The 15949-nt window shown below is 40.7% G+C and overlaps 1 protein-coding gene across 1 annotated transcript; it reads right to left on the minus strand.

Moving 5' to 3' along the window:
* LOC103460971 (cyclic AMP-responsive element-binding protein 3-like protein 3-B) lies at positions 1-15226 on the minus strand. Its single transcript, XM_081598394.1, has 10 exons — positions 14550-15226; positions 14195-14317; positions 12527-12785; positions 8781-8911; positions 7661-7771; positions 7223-7329; positions 3714-3782; positions 1140-1224; positions 691-784; positions 1-594 (listed from the first exon to the last, which is right to left on the minus strand). The coding sequence occupies exons 1-10, from the start codon at positions 14568-14570 to the stop codon at positions 377-379; spliced, it is 1218 nt and encodes a 405-aa protein (XP_081454520.1). The 5' UTR covers positions 14571-15226; the 3' UTR covers positions 1-376.
* Positions 15227-15949: the final 723 nt, after the last annotated feature.

Consider the following 15949-nt stretch of genomic DNA (forward strand, 5'->3'; position numbering starts at 1 on the left):
TATTTTAGCAAAATTTTATTTTGAAAACTTCTTTAGCTCCTGTGCTTTATCATCATTTCACTGAAATGTTACAGAGGAAGTTAAAGTTCATTCCTGACATATTTAACAATATGTATTTAAAGTGCATAATAAAATAAAGGGGTGAATCTCCTTCTCATGTACGTGAACAAGAACCTTGAGGAGTTTCCTATTTCCTGTTTTCGTTTAGTTTTGTTTTATCAGACATCAGTGCGGCTGTAGCTCCCTACCGACCATAACCGCACAGGTTCTGGCTAGTAGCATCTAGTTTGTGCACCACTGAAATCATAACAGCCAAACACAGACACTGAAAAAAGCAATTAAAGTGCTGACACACAAGCCAACACTTCTGCTGCTTCTACATGTTTCTGCTCCGCCAAGATCCATAATCATCTCCGTTCTTGTGTTCCCGTTGGCACGGCGACTGGAGGTGCACCGTGGAGACAACCGTCCAGGCCCAGAGCTTCTCCTTTAGGCTTCGCAGGTCCTCGAAGCCCCAGGAGACCGAGGGAAGTGAAAAAGTTTGAGGATGAGCTTCTCCCGCTTCGCCCGTCGACAGCAGGGAGCGCGACGACGCTGGTAGACAGAGACGTGGAGGAGGTGAGCGGATGTGTGCTCTTTGCGTGTGCGTAAGTTTGCTGGACAAAAGTGAGGTGGTGTGTGTCAACAGACCTGCGGTCCTTGTGTATTCTGCGTGGCTGCGTTGGCTGTAAGGTACCGGCTGAATATTTGAGGAAACGAGCAGAGAGAAGCAGAGGAGCAAAACCTGCAACGTGAACACAGACCAAGAAAAGCCAAGAAGAGAAAGAACAAAAGATGAGGAAGAGAGCAAATGCACAGGGACAAAAAATGAAAAAGGGAGACATGACCTACATAAAGCCCCGGACAAACACATGAGCCCAGATGCTGTTCAAACATTTAAACAGACTCCTTCTAGATCTTTGAGGGAAACACAGCAGGGACATATTGGGAAAACTCCTAGAATGTTGTAATGATGCCTTGTTTTTTTTGTACAGCTTTAATGCGTTTCCTGCGCGTCTACATCAGCAACAAAGGAAGCAGAGCGTCTGAACATGCTCCACTGTGGTGCAAATTGGGGGGTATTTGGTGTAACATCTCACCAGGATGCAGGTTCCTCTGTTTGTTGTTTTGCAGGAGCTATTAGGCAAGAGAGCCTGTAGCCGGCTTAGCTGCTCCAGCAGAGCACTGTGAACACAAAGAGAGGCGGAAGAAGATGAAAGAGATTGTGTGAAAGTTTCACATAAGGGACCCACAGACGAAATACGGGCATCGAGTTTCTCGGCATCTGTGATCTTTGGCAACCGAAGCAAAAAGAAGCAGAAGCCACACACTTCGGGCAGAGGAAGAGCTTTGCTTCTTCCAGCGACCTTTCTTGTTTTTTGGTTCACGGCCGAGCAATGCCAGCGTCAGAGAGGGGAAGCGACGCAACGGGATCGCGGATGGTAATTGAAGTCAAGCTGCGGAATTTGGTGTTAAGTTATATCATTTGTATCAAAGGCAGTTTATGTGCAGAGAGAGAGAGAGAGGCGGCACACAATGCATGGAAAAACATTTCCTACTCAGACTGTCAGCAGCGCCCCTGGAGGGAGAGCCTGGGGCTATGTGAATATAGATCAACCAAAAACTGACATGATTCACAACAGGGGGGCATAAGCAATTTGAAAAATTAACAGCTTAGTCATAGAAAGCAAACCAAGACTACCATTAATCAGCAAATAAAGTGAATATATGCAACCAAATCCACAAACTGAGGGTATATTTTTGTTGACTTTACTTAACTGTGCATTGCAGTTTAAAAAAACAAGACAGGTCTGCTTGTTTTTGTTTGTTTTGTTTTGTTTTGTTTGTTTTGTTTGTTTGTTTGTTTGTTTGTTTATGTCTACGATCTAGTCTGTGTATTTTTGCACATCCATCCATCCATCCATCCGTCCATCCATCCATCCATCCATCCATCCATCCATCCATCCATCCATCCATCCATCCATCCATCCATCCATCCATCCATCCATCCATCCATCCATCCATCCATCCATCCATCTCGTCTAACAAAACAACCGTGGCTATAGGCTGCAGAATATAAAGTACGCACTCACTCGCTTCATTATTAAGTACATCCTGCTAGTAGCGGATTGGACTCCCACTGGCTTTTAGAGCCACCTTAATGCTTCATGACTTCAGGTCAGAAACATTCCTGAACTCATTGTCACACTGAAGAAAGCAGCTTGAGATGATGAGCGTTGGGCTTTATGCTGCTGCAAGAAGCCAAGAAGAAAATACCCCCTCACCATTATACCACCTCATAACCTTAAATTTTTTTATAAAAGACAGAATGGATCCATTTTTTTTTACTTTGTTCAGACCATATTGTGACGCTTCCTAATTAATGTTGCTGTTGATATCGAGTCGTTTTGGACCAGGCGACCTTAAATCCACGGAGGCCGGATTCTGACATATGATTGGCAATAAACATAGAAATGGATAAATGCCTTAATAAAGTAACTCGTGTGCAAAATATTACATACACCAAATAAAAAATAAGAACTTCCTCGACTTGTTTGAGGAACGTTGGGGAAGAACAAGCTGCTTTCTTCAATGTGACAATGAGTTTAGGAATGTTTCTGACCTGAAGTCACGAATAATATAATAAAATATTATTTTATTTTAACATAAAATAATATTCATCATTTTCAACAGCATTAATTTAACGTGGCAACAATTATTTAATTTTCCATTTTTCAACGTTATTAGTTTCCTTCATATTTTATTTTATCTCTTTTTTTTCATATAGTGTATCTAATATGACTGATTTTAGCTCATTGTGGCCTTTAGTTTTCTTTTATTGATTATTTTCTAAATTCAAAATTTATTTAACATTTTTTATTTACCGTCTACTTTATCAAGCCATTTATATATTTATATTTTCATTGCCGATTATCCAAATAAACTGCAGCCTCAGTGTCCAGCTCTGAGCTGGTCGGTACATGATGTGATCTGCTGCTGCCCATCTGCCATCTAAGGTTTTACATATTTTACCCCCAGAGGTGTCATTCCTCACATCTCGGCTCCAATGAGCGTTTCGATGAGCTACTGTTGCCTTTCTACCATCTTGATCCAGTCGGTACGCTCTCCTCTGACCTCTAACCATTTTCATCCACACATCTGCTGCACCCTGGACATCTTCCCTGTTTCTGATGATACTCTGTAAACCTGAGTGGTGGCTGATCCCAGCGGATGCATCCAGCCCATTTGGGACCATCAGCTATCCCAAGTTCAAAGTCACTTTAATCTCCTCTCCTTCCTGTTCCTATGCTGAGTTTGTACTTCACCAACTCGTCTTCACCGGATGCACTGAGCTGCTGCCAGCTGATTGGCTGATTTGAACTTTGCGTTAACGAGCAATTGGCCAGGTGTACCTAAAAAAAGTGGCATGTGAATATTACTTTTAAACTTTCTTTGTTCTTCAAGGTCTCATTGATTGTATTTCTTCCTGGGTTTGTCACTTTTCCCTATTTTAATGAACTGAAAGTTTTTCCTATTTGAACCTGCTGATCCAACGACATCAACAACAAAAATTTCTGCAAAAATATTACTTTATGTTTTATAAGTTTTTAAATATTTAAACTCAAACCAAACAATCAGTACAACGAATGATCCAGTCATGTATGATAACTCACTTGTTAGTCTCTTCCAGCTTGTGGATTTTCCTCTGAAGCTCGAGGTTTTGGGCGCTGCACGCCGTCATCCTGCAGCAACAGACAGGGGGAATGAGACAAGAATGAGAGTGCAAATGTGCAGAAGATGGAAAAAACAAAAAGCAGGGCTAAGAAAAGTGTTTTGTTAGGATTTGCTTCCCCCTTCTGCCAATATCCGCCGGCTGACTGTTATCATCCACTTCATCCCGTCCATCGAATCAAACCGCGCTCCCTCCTCCCATCTCCCTCTGTCCCCCGAATCATCCCCTATTATGACCCTGGGCTTGATAATGACACCCCGTTGCTATGCGCTGCGTGAGGCTGGTTTAATTACGAGCGAACGTTGACTCCGCTCAATAGCACTGACGATCTCATGAAACTTTTGTTAACCGGAGCCAGCAGAGGTCAGGCCTGAATGAAATGTTAACAGCACACGAATGGAGCGCCTGCTCAGAGTTTCAAAAGGCATTAATAACACAAATAAAAGTTTAATTAGTTTTTCTGAAAGATATTTAAAAAAAGACTAAATCGCGCAAAGTACTAGATGGTTCATAAAAAGAAAATAACTTGCATTATTATCTGTGTTTTAGCAATAAACTCCCTTATTTTACCTCCTTCCCTGACATGGATGAATTAGTTTGCAGATCTGTAAACAACAATAGAACAACAACATAATTAACCTGAACTTAAGGGTTAATTAGTGATAAAACACAGCAAACCGGAGACATTGCTGCTCTTGGCTGCATGCTCTTCCACCTTATTTTATTTGGGGGGGAAGAGGGTGATAAGGTAAAACTGCCAACATGTGGGAGGCTGGCATGCTTTCCATGCTTTCCATGCTTGCTGACAAATTTGCTGGCTGGCAGCTTGCATGGTAAGGCTCTCAAAGGCTCTCCGCAGCCTGGAGACAGAGAGGGAGGAGAATGCCTAAATTGAGCTTAATCCCGACAAAGCTTCTTCCCTCCCGATAAGTCATATTGCATCATCATCAAGTTTGGCTTAAGCCTTGCTCCAGCTGCATCACAGACTAGCTCTGATGGTTTGGTTTGGTTCACCGCTGGATATCACATTGCTGTGCGTCTCTGCCTGATTTGGTGGTTTACCAACACGCCGCAGGGCAGCTGACCACATACTAGACCAGCAAGATGTGCAAAATATTCCCTCCAAGCACACTGAATCATTTACGCTGCCTTGCAAAAGCAGGTGTGCACTTGCTTTGACGCTTTCACATTTTCTCATGCTATGACCACACACTTTTTCTTTTTTGGGGGTGGGGCTGGTTGTGTTGCTGCAAAGCAAACCTCCACCCCAGTCTCAAGTCTTTTCAGCCTCCAACTCGTTTTCTGTCAGAGTTGCCCAAGATTTAACCGCATTGATCTTCCTGTTAACTCTAACCAGCTTCTCTGACGGTGTGTTCAGTGTTAGTTTTCCACTGCACATTGAGTGTTTTGCATCTAAGCTGAAATGGTTTTTTTTTCTTCTTCTTCTTCTTTTTTTGGTGTTGTTCAGTCTGAGAACTTTCTCTCACATCTGCTGCGTGTCCTTCATGGTCTGAAGCAAACTGCGAGCAGGACTTGTTATGAATTTCAAAGTCATGACAATAGAGCTCCTGCTGACAGATTATTTTACCTGAGCCGTGATGATTTCTGCAGCAGCTTCGGAGCAATGCCACCGGGCATCGTAGCTGCTTCTCTGATTAATAATCTCACGCACGGCCTGTCACTCCATTTATTCCCGGAGGATGGATTAAGCAGAGCCCTGTGAGATCTCGAAAGCTTGACATGTTTCCTTTAGTTTAACGCAGATGACAAATATATGCCACGTTTGCCGGATTTTGATTAGTAAAAAAAAAGAGTAAAATCTTGTGTCATATGAAAAGTACAAACACAAAAGTACAAATGGTGCAAATACTTTTGCGAAGCCACTCTAAGTGCGTCTCTGTGTTGATTCTGCTACATAAATGGGTTACGTCACAGATTCTTTGTGTTTGGCCTGCTGATCAGTGGTGGCCTTCTATGGCATTAAATGTTCCCTGAGATTATGGCCTAAAGTGAATGAGGTAGTGGATAATCAAAATGTCCCACAGTTCTTATCGTTCTGTGACATGACAGTTCCAGATAAGGCCGGGCGCACGTCCCCTCCACTGAATCGATATCGCTGTCACCGCTAATAGAGGGAATATGTCTTTGGGATAATTAGAGTTACAGATGCTCCCAGGAAATATAAGAACTGTGTCACAAATGATTAAAAAAAACTATAAATTTGTTCATTTGTTCATGGCCCCCCAAGACATTTAAGTCATATCCATATGGACACTTCTTTGATAACCCAGTTGTGCTTGAGCTTCAGTTCACAATCAGGTGGTCAGACATTATCCTCCAGGAGAACAGAATCAATCTGTTGCGACAGATTGTACTACGACAGCAGTCGTAACATCTCTATTAATCTGCCTCATTAATCCACAGATTCCCCTCAAGGTCTCTTTGGGAAAATGTGAGACAGGCCTTTGTGTTCTTTGTTGATCAACAGTGATTCAGCCTCGCAATCCTCCTATGGATGCTATTTTTGCTCGGTTTAATTCTTTCAACTAAATCATAAAATCTTGACCTTATGCAAATTAGGTCTGCAGTGCTTTAGATGCTGTTCAGTCCTGAAAAATAGTTTATGAAAAATGTTTAATAGTCTACACTGATGGACTTTTTAAAAACACTCTTAGACTTCCAGTTACAGTTTCTTGCAATTACCAACACGCTAAAATTAAAACCTGACACACAATTATCAAAATGTAACAATCTAAGTGGAAAACATGTTCTCAGATTTGCACAACTACAACAACTTCTTCACACTTTTTGCAAAACACTACTTATGTATTACAAGCAACACTGAAATCGATCATACTGTTTCCTAAATTGTGGCCAAGCAAATATTTAAAAAAAACAGTAATAGCTTCTCAATGACGTATTTCCTAAGTAGGCTGAATTCTATGGTGCCCCATAAGGGCCAACAAAATTCAAAAGCCACAATGGACTTTTTGCTAAAACAGAAGTTGCTAGGATAACATCCGCTTTAGCATAGCTTCTGCAGAGTTTTTTTTTTGTGGTTGGGTTGGCACTGTATGATGAACAATAAAAATTATTCTTGTTAAAAAATTCTCACCTCTCTCCAGTTGTATCTTACCCGGGATTTTAAGACATTAATATGTTTGGCTCTTGTTTTTGTTTAGCCATCAGTGAAAGCATCATGAATGTTTTTGTGCTTTCATCCCAAAAGACTCACAACAGATAAATTATCGTTATTAATATTATTAATAGTGACTGTGTCAAAACCTCTTATACTTAAAAGATAATTAAATATATTGCAATTGTCGATAGGTTACAGGATGTTTCAGGATGTACAACTCATTGCAGATGAAACTTGTAATTTTCTAGGTCAAGCTCACTCACTAATAATGTCACCTCTGGTGACGTTGCTGCAGTAAGTTGATTTCTTACCTCCCTTCCAGCCTGTCAACATATTCCCTTTTCTTCTTCCGACTTTCTTGAGCCGAGCGTTTGTTACGGATTTTCCGCCGGATCTTCTTCAAAATCCTCTCCTCAAACTTGTCACGAAGATGAAACGGATGTAAGAACAAGGACGAGAAAAAATGTGAAGAGGAGAAAGGTAAGTGAGACAAAAGTGGGTTAGGAAGTTGGCAAGGGTTGTGTAACAGGGCCTCCAGATTTAGATTTTCAAAGTTGTGAATCAGATTGGCACAGGGTGTGTGTGCGTGTGCGTGTGTGTGTGTGTGTGTGTGTGTGTGTGTGTGTGTGTGTGTGTGTGTGCGTGTGTGTGTGTGTGTGTGTGTGTGTGTGTGTGTGTGCATGTGTGTGTGTGTGTGTGTGTGTGTGTGTGTGCAGGAAGAGCGCTACATCTGTAACCTGCTCATTTACCTTGGACAGGGGCAGTTTGCAGGGTAAACTTATGCCCTCTTTAGCTAGAAGCTTCTTCTCATCCTCATTAAGCACGAGCTCCTGCAAGGACTGCTGAGAGATTCGCTGTGCCTGTCAAACACAATTCCAAGTGGGAGAAGGAAATTAAAGTGGAATACTAGTTCAGAAAATAATTTTCCTGCTTTTTGGAGAGCGGGCTGCAACCAGGAGGTCTGTGGTTGAAAACAAGGCACATAATAACTCTTATTGTTTTTCATTAATACTGATTAAAAAGCGGAAAAGGTTCATCATATTTTATTCCTAATACTCTTGAAAATGTGGAATAAATAAATCGCAGTCCTTATTTTCTTGATTTTCGAAAGACATTTTAAGACACACATTTCTGACAACATTCGAACATTAGCAGCTTTGCCTTTATAACAAAAAAAGATGCACTACCATCTATGGATGAAGATTTTTTGTCTGTAACAAAAGAGGTGGACTTCCTGATGTTAACAGGAAACAATTGTTTTCTTAGCAACAAAGACCCTCCCAATGAGAATGTGTGGTTGGCTGGATTATTGGCAACACAGAAGACGATAGTGTGAGCACTGTTACTTTTCCCAAAGGTCCTCAATGCAGGAAATGTTGGTAAATTTGTTTGAAAATGACAGATGTTTCATCTCCCACCAAAAGCAATCCCTAGGAATATGAATGAACTGGCTGCAGCACAAGCTCAATTTTTTCTTAGTATCTGAGCCAAATAAATATACAAATTATACGTCATCACAGAGTCACTTTAAATCTCTCAGTAGGATGCCAGTTTGCCAAGTCTCCAACCTACTGATCTCACACAGCATTTCTACTGACTTCCTTCTCCCGTGTCTTACAAATGCACACTGAATGAGCTTTAAAATCTCATTCACAAGAGTCTCGGCCAAATTGACAGCAAATCAAATCAGCACTAAGACACCTGAACACCTAAAATACTTGTGGAAATAATAGTTCTTCAGTTTCTGACATGGAGATAAAGAAAACTGTACATGCTCATGAAAAATAAAAAACAAACAGTAGAGAAAATACTGAAATATGCCCTTTAAGGAAATATACGTGCGTCAGACAGATGCTGAGCTTCTCTTACTTTCTGTCCCAGATTGGATAAAAGCAGGTCCTTCACTGTGAGCGCCCGGCTTGATGGCAGCAGTGGGGTTTGGCTGTTGGAAAGGTAGCATGTAATGCCAAACTCCTCGTGGCAGCCCTCAGACTCCCAGCCTGCACAATGACACAGAAAAAGCAAACAAAACAACAAACCAGATGAATGTAACTCAAAACTGAGTTGGGTTTAAGGAAAAAGCGGCTCCTGCTCTGTCGCCTTCAAACGTTAGAGGAAGTAGCACAGGGTGCCGCACAAGAATTTTCTGTATTTTAGGTCAAGAAGGAAGACGGATCTGTTTACAGTCATGCTTTTGAACCCCCAGAAAGTTATTTATTTATTCAGCTGCTCCGCTCGTTAATAAAGCACCACATCTACCTCGAGCTTTCTGGCTGGTGGAGATTTTAAGGGGCGAGAGTGACAAGAGTGAGTGAAAGGCGAGCCTGCAGCTGCTGTTGACTGGTCAAGTGATTTTCAGACCGTGTAAAAGCTTTTCCTCTGGAAAAACAAGGAGGGGGTGGGGGAAAGCTGTGCTTTGCAAATGTGAGCCAGGAGGATGTGGAGGAGGAGATCTCTCTTGTTGCTACAGCAGCAACAGAGTCAGGACGTGAAACTGAGGCTGCTGTATCTACAAGGCCAGTTTTGAAAATAAGTCTTATATACAAATAAAATCAAGAGATGGAACGATACAAGTCTGAGATGTAATTATATTTTTGGTTGCATCCTATTCAGGAGCAGGACTGAAGCAGGGGAGAGGGAGGATATGGCAGGGAAGATAAGGAGCGCCGCAGGCAGATGAGGCATAAAAAGAGCTGATGAGGTGAGGAAGAGGAAGGTATCAGATAGATGAGACACTGAGTTAACATGGTTTGTCACAGTTTGAATTTGTCACAGTTCAAAAGCAGCTGTTTTCACACAACAGGAGCAGGAACTCATACAGCGGGGCTGGTAGATTATCTTCATCAGTGACGATGCTCCAATTTGTTCTCGGGGTCTATTCTCCCGCTGCTAGCACGATGTTAGCCGCTTTGAACAAAAGCGTCGATCGCGACTATTCTGTTTAGTTCCTGTTCTTATATTACAGCCACGATATCGCACTTCAGATATCTTGAAAATGGTAAAACTGTAAAACGAGCCCTCAAAGATGAAACACACTTTCATTAAAATTATCTGAAAGGTCAAAACAGAAAAATGTGACTTTCATCAATTCATATTTTTGTTCAACTCAGCTTAAGTAAAATGTAAAAATAAATAAATAAATATATTTTTAAAGCCAAGCATTTAAATAAACATTTAATCTGCAAGTTTATGTTTCTCCTGGCTCCAAATTTACTTCTGCTGTCTGATTTCCACTTCCCTTAATCTTACATACAAAAAAATGTTTTCTCTTAATCTAGAATATCTTACAAGCATAATGTATTAGAACATTATAAAATGGATGCATAATAAAACATTTCCATATGCTTTATCACTTCTAAAATTACCAGGAAAATATCCATCTACCCCATTGTCTTCTGCTTATTTCACATGACAGATTCAAGTTCAGACTGAAGAACAATTTATATGGACGAACTTTTATGTCTCACAAGATAATAGTTGTGAGCGCGTGAAAAAAGAAATGTGTGACGTTGTGATTTTCTTGTAGTCTTAGTCAAGAGGTCAAACTTCTTTGTTCTTGCAGAGGATGTACAGACCGTAAAACTAGAAACTGGCTCTCATCCCGACTCCTTCACACTCGGTTGCTAGCTGCTCGCTGAAGGTCATGACTTGAAGATGCCAACAAATCCATATCATCCCACAAAAAAAAAGGAAGAAAGAAAGAAAAGCAGAGCCTGAAGTTACCAAACCCTCTCCGTGGCTGTGCCTTGATACAGAACCTGGGACAAAATATGTCTGTTTAAATATTACCATTAATATCAATATAAGGCAAGCTTCCATATTATATGCAATACTAGTTTTTATGTCTTCACTGGCTTTTACAATAAATTCCTGGATAGGAAAAAAAATGATTTCCCTCTGTTTCTTGGTATTTCTATCTCTTTTTCTATTGACATAAGATGTTAGTGAGTAAGAAGCTAGGAGGTTCTACCAATCAAATGCATTGATTAGCTAATCAACAGCAAGGGGAACCTATCTATGCATTCATCAATCAAGAGAACGGCTGGCATTAAAGCAGGCTGCAGGTCCTTTGCAGAGGTTATCAGCAGAACGGTTGCAAAAAAAAAAAGTATTTTCAGGGGAAAGCATCTTGCCTTTTCTGGAACAACGTCCTTTGGACTGACATTACTGAAATAGAAATGTTTTGCAATAATGTCCACAGCACCATATGACCCCATGCGTGGCATACCAATGCTCAACCGTGTGGCGGGGGTGAAGGTCACCTTGTAGTCACTGAGCCGGCCATAAATTTCTCTGTATATCAAAACATTCTGAAGTTGAAACTGAGGCCATCTGTCTGAAAGTTGAAGCTTGCCTCAATCTGAGTCTCAATCTCAGACCAAAGTGTGATTATGCAATCTGCATGCTGTCGCACGTTGATGCGTTTATGCACAGCCACCAAGTCCGCAGCTGAATGACTGAAAATGGAAAGAATCCAGATGCCAATGTGATTGAAATGTGAGAGAGCTGTGGACTAATGATGTCCAGCAAAACCTCAGAGTTTTCCTAATAGTTTCCAGATCCCTCTGTGTTAATTAGACTCCCTCTGTCCGTTTTCTAACACAAATCTACAGTATTTTCTCTAATTAGTTCATATGATCAAAGTAGCTGGGATGATGAGAGGAGATAAAAATGCGGCGATCCTTGAAAAACACACCTGTAGAGGGGACAAAGGATGTGAGCCACAGGCGGAGACTCAAATCCAACGTTCAAACAGGAAACAAAAGAGAATGCAACGATTACGAAGAAAGAATAGAATGGCCTAGTCAATGTCCAGAATGAAATCCAAAGTTACAGTCTGTGGCATGACTTGAAAACTAACACCTGTCTGTGTTTCAATGTTATTGAGTTTGAACAATTTTGAAAATAATAACGGGCAAGAATTTATGTTTCCAAAGCTAATTAAAGTTTAAGCTGCAATTTAAAGGAGGTTTTACGAAGTGTTAACTCGGGGAAGATGAATCTGTCATACTATTTATGTTTTTATTTGCAAGAACATTTGAAAACGGTGTACCATGTTATTTCCGTTTCATCATTACACACTACTTCATGTTGGCCTGTAGCACGCAATTCCAGCAAAATACGCAGACGTATGTGGTTATAACGTCACAAAATATGAAAAGGATCAAAAATATAATTTATTTATTTTTTAAATGTTTTTCTGATGCTTTGCGTCATTCAGATGTTTCAGACTTCATTTATTTACAGTTTTTCTTTCATCAAGGTCAGGTTATTATCTTTAAAAAAGAGCACTTTACAAAAGAAGGCTGCTGGCGTTGCGTCCTGAACCACTTTTAAACAAGCTTTTAATCATCCAAATGAAGTGAAACAGGGGAAAAAAGAAAAAAAAAAGACATAAATGCCTGCTGCCAGACCTGCAGTTAATAGTCCTCATTACACCACAACAGAGACAAACACGACGAAAAATACCTCACAATGTTCTCATTTCACTGCTCATTAGTTGCAGAACCCTGCTGTTCAATTTGTTTTCCTAACACAAAAATTAGTTCTCCCCGCAGAGGCGATGTCCCGGTTCTGATCTGTTTCTGCAAATGTCTCCACTTTTGTGGCCTTACCTAGATCAATGGACACGTCGGGCAGCTTTTCTTTTGCCGCAGGCGAGTTCTCGGTATCTGGAGGCTGGGGGGAAACCTGAATGTTGAAGGCAGGGAACCCTGCGCAGGAGATTGGATGGGGACTGTCTGCCAGGTCAGTCAGGAGGTCCTTGTTAACACCATTGTCAGCGGTGCGGGGTGACCATAGGGGGGATGAGGAGGAATCATGCAGCAGAGTGTCCAGGAAGTCATCAGTACTGCTGCTTTGAGGGCTTGGAGTCTGAGGAGAAGAAGAAGAAGTGCACATCACCTTATGACACCTTCGCTGTTTGTACACAAACACAGACAAGAAGATAAAGGTCTGGTCAGATATTTTATTACACTCATCACGGGCATGAAAGTGAACTTAACCTGGGGCTTTTAGTGACGCATTTCAGCCACTCTCCCTCTTTCCATAAAATGTAACTTGGGTTACTTAAAAACAGAATCAAGTGCATAAATTTGAGGTTACATTTGATTTCGTCTAATCCACACAGAATCAAAAGTTGGCTTTAAAATAATGATTTAATTTGATCAACATGTTATTAATGCTTTGGAGTGGAGCAGCCAGAGTTCAAGCTTTTACAGCAGTTATGGGAAGCATTTTATTATTGCTGTGATAACAATAAAAGCTTTCCCATGAAACAACCAAAAGCTTTTCAACATGCCATTTGAAAATGGTATTCGCAATTTGTCATCACAAAAATTTCCCCTCTTGGCAGAATGAAATCCATTTCAAATCTAAGTCTAGCTTTGTGTTCATGAACTCCCACTGCAGTTTGGTTAAATGTTCCTTAGCATGTCGTTGCCAAATGATACACTTTTTGTGGCAAGCAAAGAACGTATTTTAGTATTTTAGTGTCCATTGAAATGAATGCTAAAACATTCCCATTTGATTTAAGTTTGTTTGTTTGCCAGCCATGAACCAGGGTTTAGAGAAGAAGGGGTTTAAGTCTCAACTTTGGGGCAAAGCATCAGAGATGTTTTATGCTAGCCTGCTTTGTCCATGTCCAAACTATTTTTAATTTGTGTTAGGGATCATTGTGATGTTCATGCTTCAATTATTTGACCCAAACTAAAACAAGGTTGGTTATGAAGGTCAAGAACAGCTCATAGCCTCAAACATGCCTGAAGCCTGCTGGTTCTCTTGTGTCACTGTCAACATTGAGCTCATAGATGGCAGGAATCCAACCAGTTATAATGAACTCAGCTTTTTTAATTACACCAGAAGCTTGCTGATCACTACTAAAACTTGGTTCCTAATCCAACTATTAGCAGAGTTGTCTAGTTGAGCCTGTGTGTAGGATTTTGCTAGTATAAAATTAAGCACAATTTGCATTTAATCATTGTAAATGTATGTTTTAGAAATATTCAAAAAGTAAAAATCCCAAAATGAATAAAAAATCCATGCCCATGAGAAGTGGAGCTAAACCGCAAGTTGTCAGAAAGCATCAGAAAATACTAGGAAAGGGTTAAACGAGAACAGATACAAACAATGTTATGCTCAGTCAGGCCTGGCCGCTGGTAGCAACACGCTTAACATGCAGGGTAAAGACTTTCATTGTGACATTAAATGAATATGAGATTTTGATTGTATTCTCAGAGCGACTGAGTTTGGAGCAAACCGCGTTGAATGTTTCAGGAACGCACATCATTAGGTGTCCACCGGTGGTCACCGCCTGACTCCTCTGTGCTCCCGAGAAGGTTAAAGATGTCCATTCCTCCGTGCTCCTGAAAGCATAAGTGATTTAGGCGAAGGGAATTCTCTGTTTCCTAAAAGAAAAAGAAAAAAAAAACACAGTTTTTATAGCTTTCTTATTTTCCTTAACAACAACAACAGCAACAAAAAAGAAACACAATCCTTTTAATTAAGCCATCACTTGTTTGGTCTCCTCCTTCACTTGTCTGATTAAACTAAATCTGTCTCGCTTGGTTTCGCCTCCTTCCATTTCCTTTCACTAAACACTCATGCTGAATCAGTTTCTTGCACAAAGTGGGATCCTACCATGTCTGTTGTCAGCGTCATTATCCTGACATCAAAGTAGCTGATGAAATTTCAATGAAACTATCCAGGAGGAGAGCGAGTGCAACAGACAATCAGATCGATACGCTCCTCTGTGGCGACAGGGTGTAGGAGAACTGCCACAGTCTGTTTGAAGGGACAAAGTTGAATTGCTGCGCTGCAGAACAGCACAGCTTATCAACGTCCAATCCGGTGTTTAGCTGACAGCACGGAGGACCGATTGGCCCAGAAGGAAGCCTCTTAGATGGATTAATTGGATAAAGTTAGTCAGAGGTGATTTAGAGTGACCTTTGATGCCAATGTGATATGACAGAAAGTACTTGCTCCGTGCTTTCACATTCACTTCTTACCTTTGCCAGCTTTAATCACAGGAAAGTCTTATCGCTGCCCAGGCAACGAGGGAGGTGGAGAATTAAACTGCAATTAGTGAAATCTCCTGTCGTTACTGGGAATCTGTCAACAAAAAATAAAAACACAGAAAACAGTTTTAATCTTGGACCAGAAGCAAACAGTAGCACTTTTAAACTTTAATATGTCTGAATCCCTGAAAGTCATAACAGGGACAACAGTGCGTTCAATTTTTGAGACAGAACGCAGCGCCTGAAACTGATTTACCGTCACTGCGGAGCGATGCTTTTTTTTTCTACAAGGGTTGTCAAATTGTGAGACGACAACAATGTTTTGGGAATAGTGTCAGAGCGAGACTCATAACTGAGCACGTGTAGTTTGAAAATGGAGCTCCAGTGCAATGTAAATGTCCGTTTAAGCACATACTTTGTTTTAAAAACCTAATCAAATGGTAAAAAGTAAAGCAAAAACCAACAAAAACTGAAACCACTGAACTGCTGCTCCATTGAAGAGAAGGAGGCTGTCACATGATGAAATGTGTGGTGCTAGTTTTATTGTACCATTTTAAACTGAGACCTTCCCTTATAAATGATTAATAAACACACTTAATAATCAAACTGTGGAAACGTTATAAACAGTAAGGCATGGTTTAAGGATAAAAGATGACAAAAGTGACTAATGCCTTGCCAGAAACTGAATCAGTGTATGAAACGTTACAAACGGATGATCTTACAGATGGTTCTTTAAAAGAAATTTGACTTCATAAATTAACCCCTTGAAATTGGGTTCTTTAAGAAACTCTTGCTCTTTCTGACACTCACTTCACTTCAGGAAGTTATCACAACATTGCCCCTCTATTAACACTTTAAGAAAGTTTTGAACATAGTTTCACTGAGAAGTAGCTCTTATAATGGGCTTAGCAGCTTAGTTCCACCAGATGTTTGCTCATTTCTTCTGACTAGTCTTAAGGTGCTGATTTGTGGGTTGCAGAAGATCGGAAACTGTGGCTCCAAGGGAGAGCCTCGTCCTTGAAG

The sequence above is a fragment of the Poecilia reticulata genome, chromosome 17 (genome assembly GCF_904066995.2).
Source record: "Poecilia reticulata chromosome 17, P_reticulata-male-v2, whole genome shotgun sequence".
Taxonomy (NCBI): Eukaryota; Metazoa; Chordata; class Actinopteri; order Cyprinodontiformes; family Poeciliidae; genus Poecilia; species Poecilia reticulata.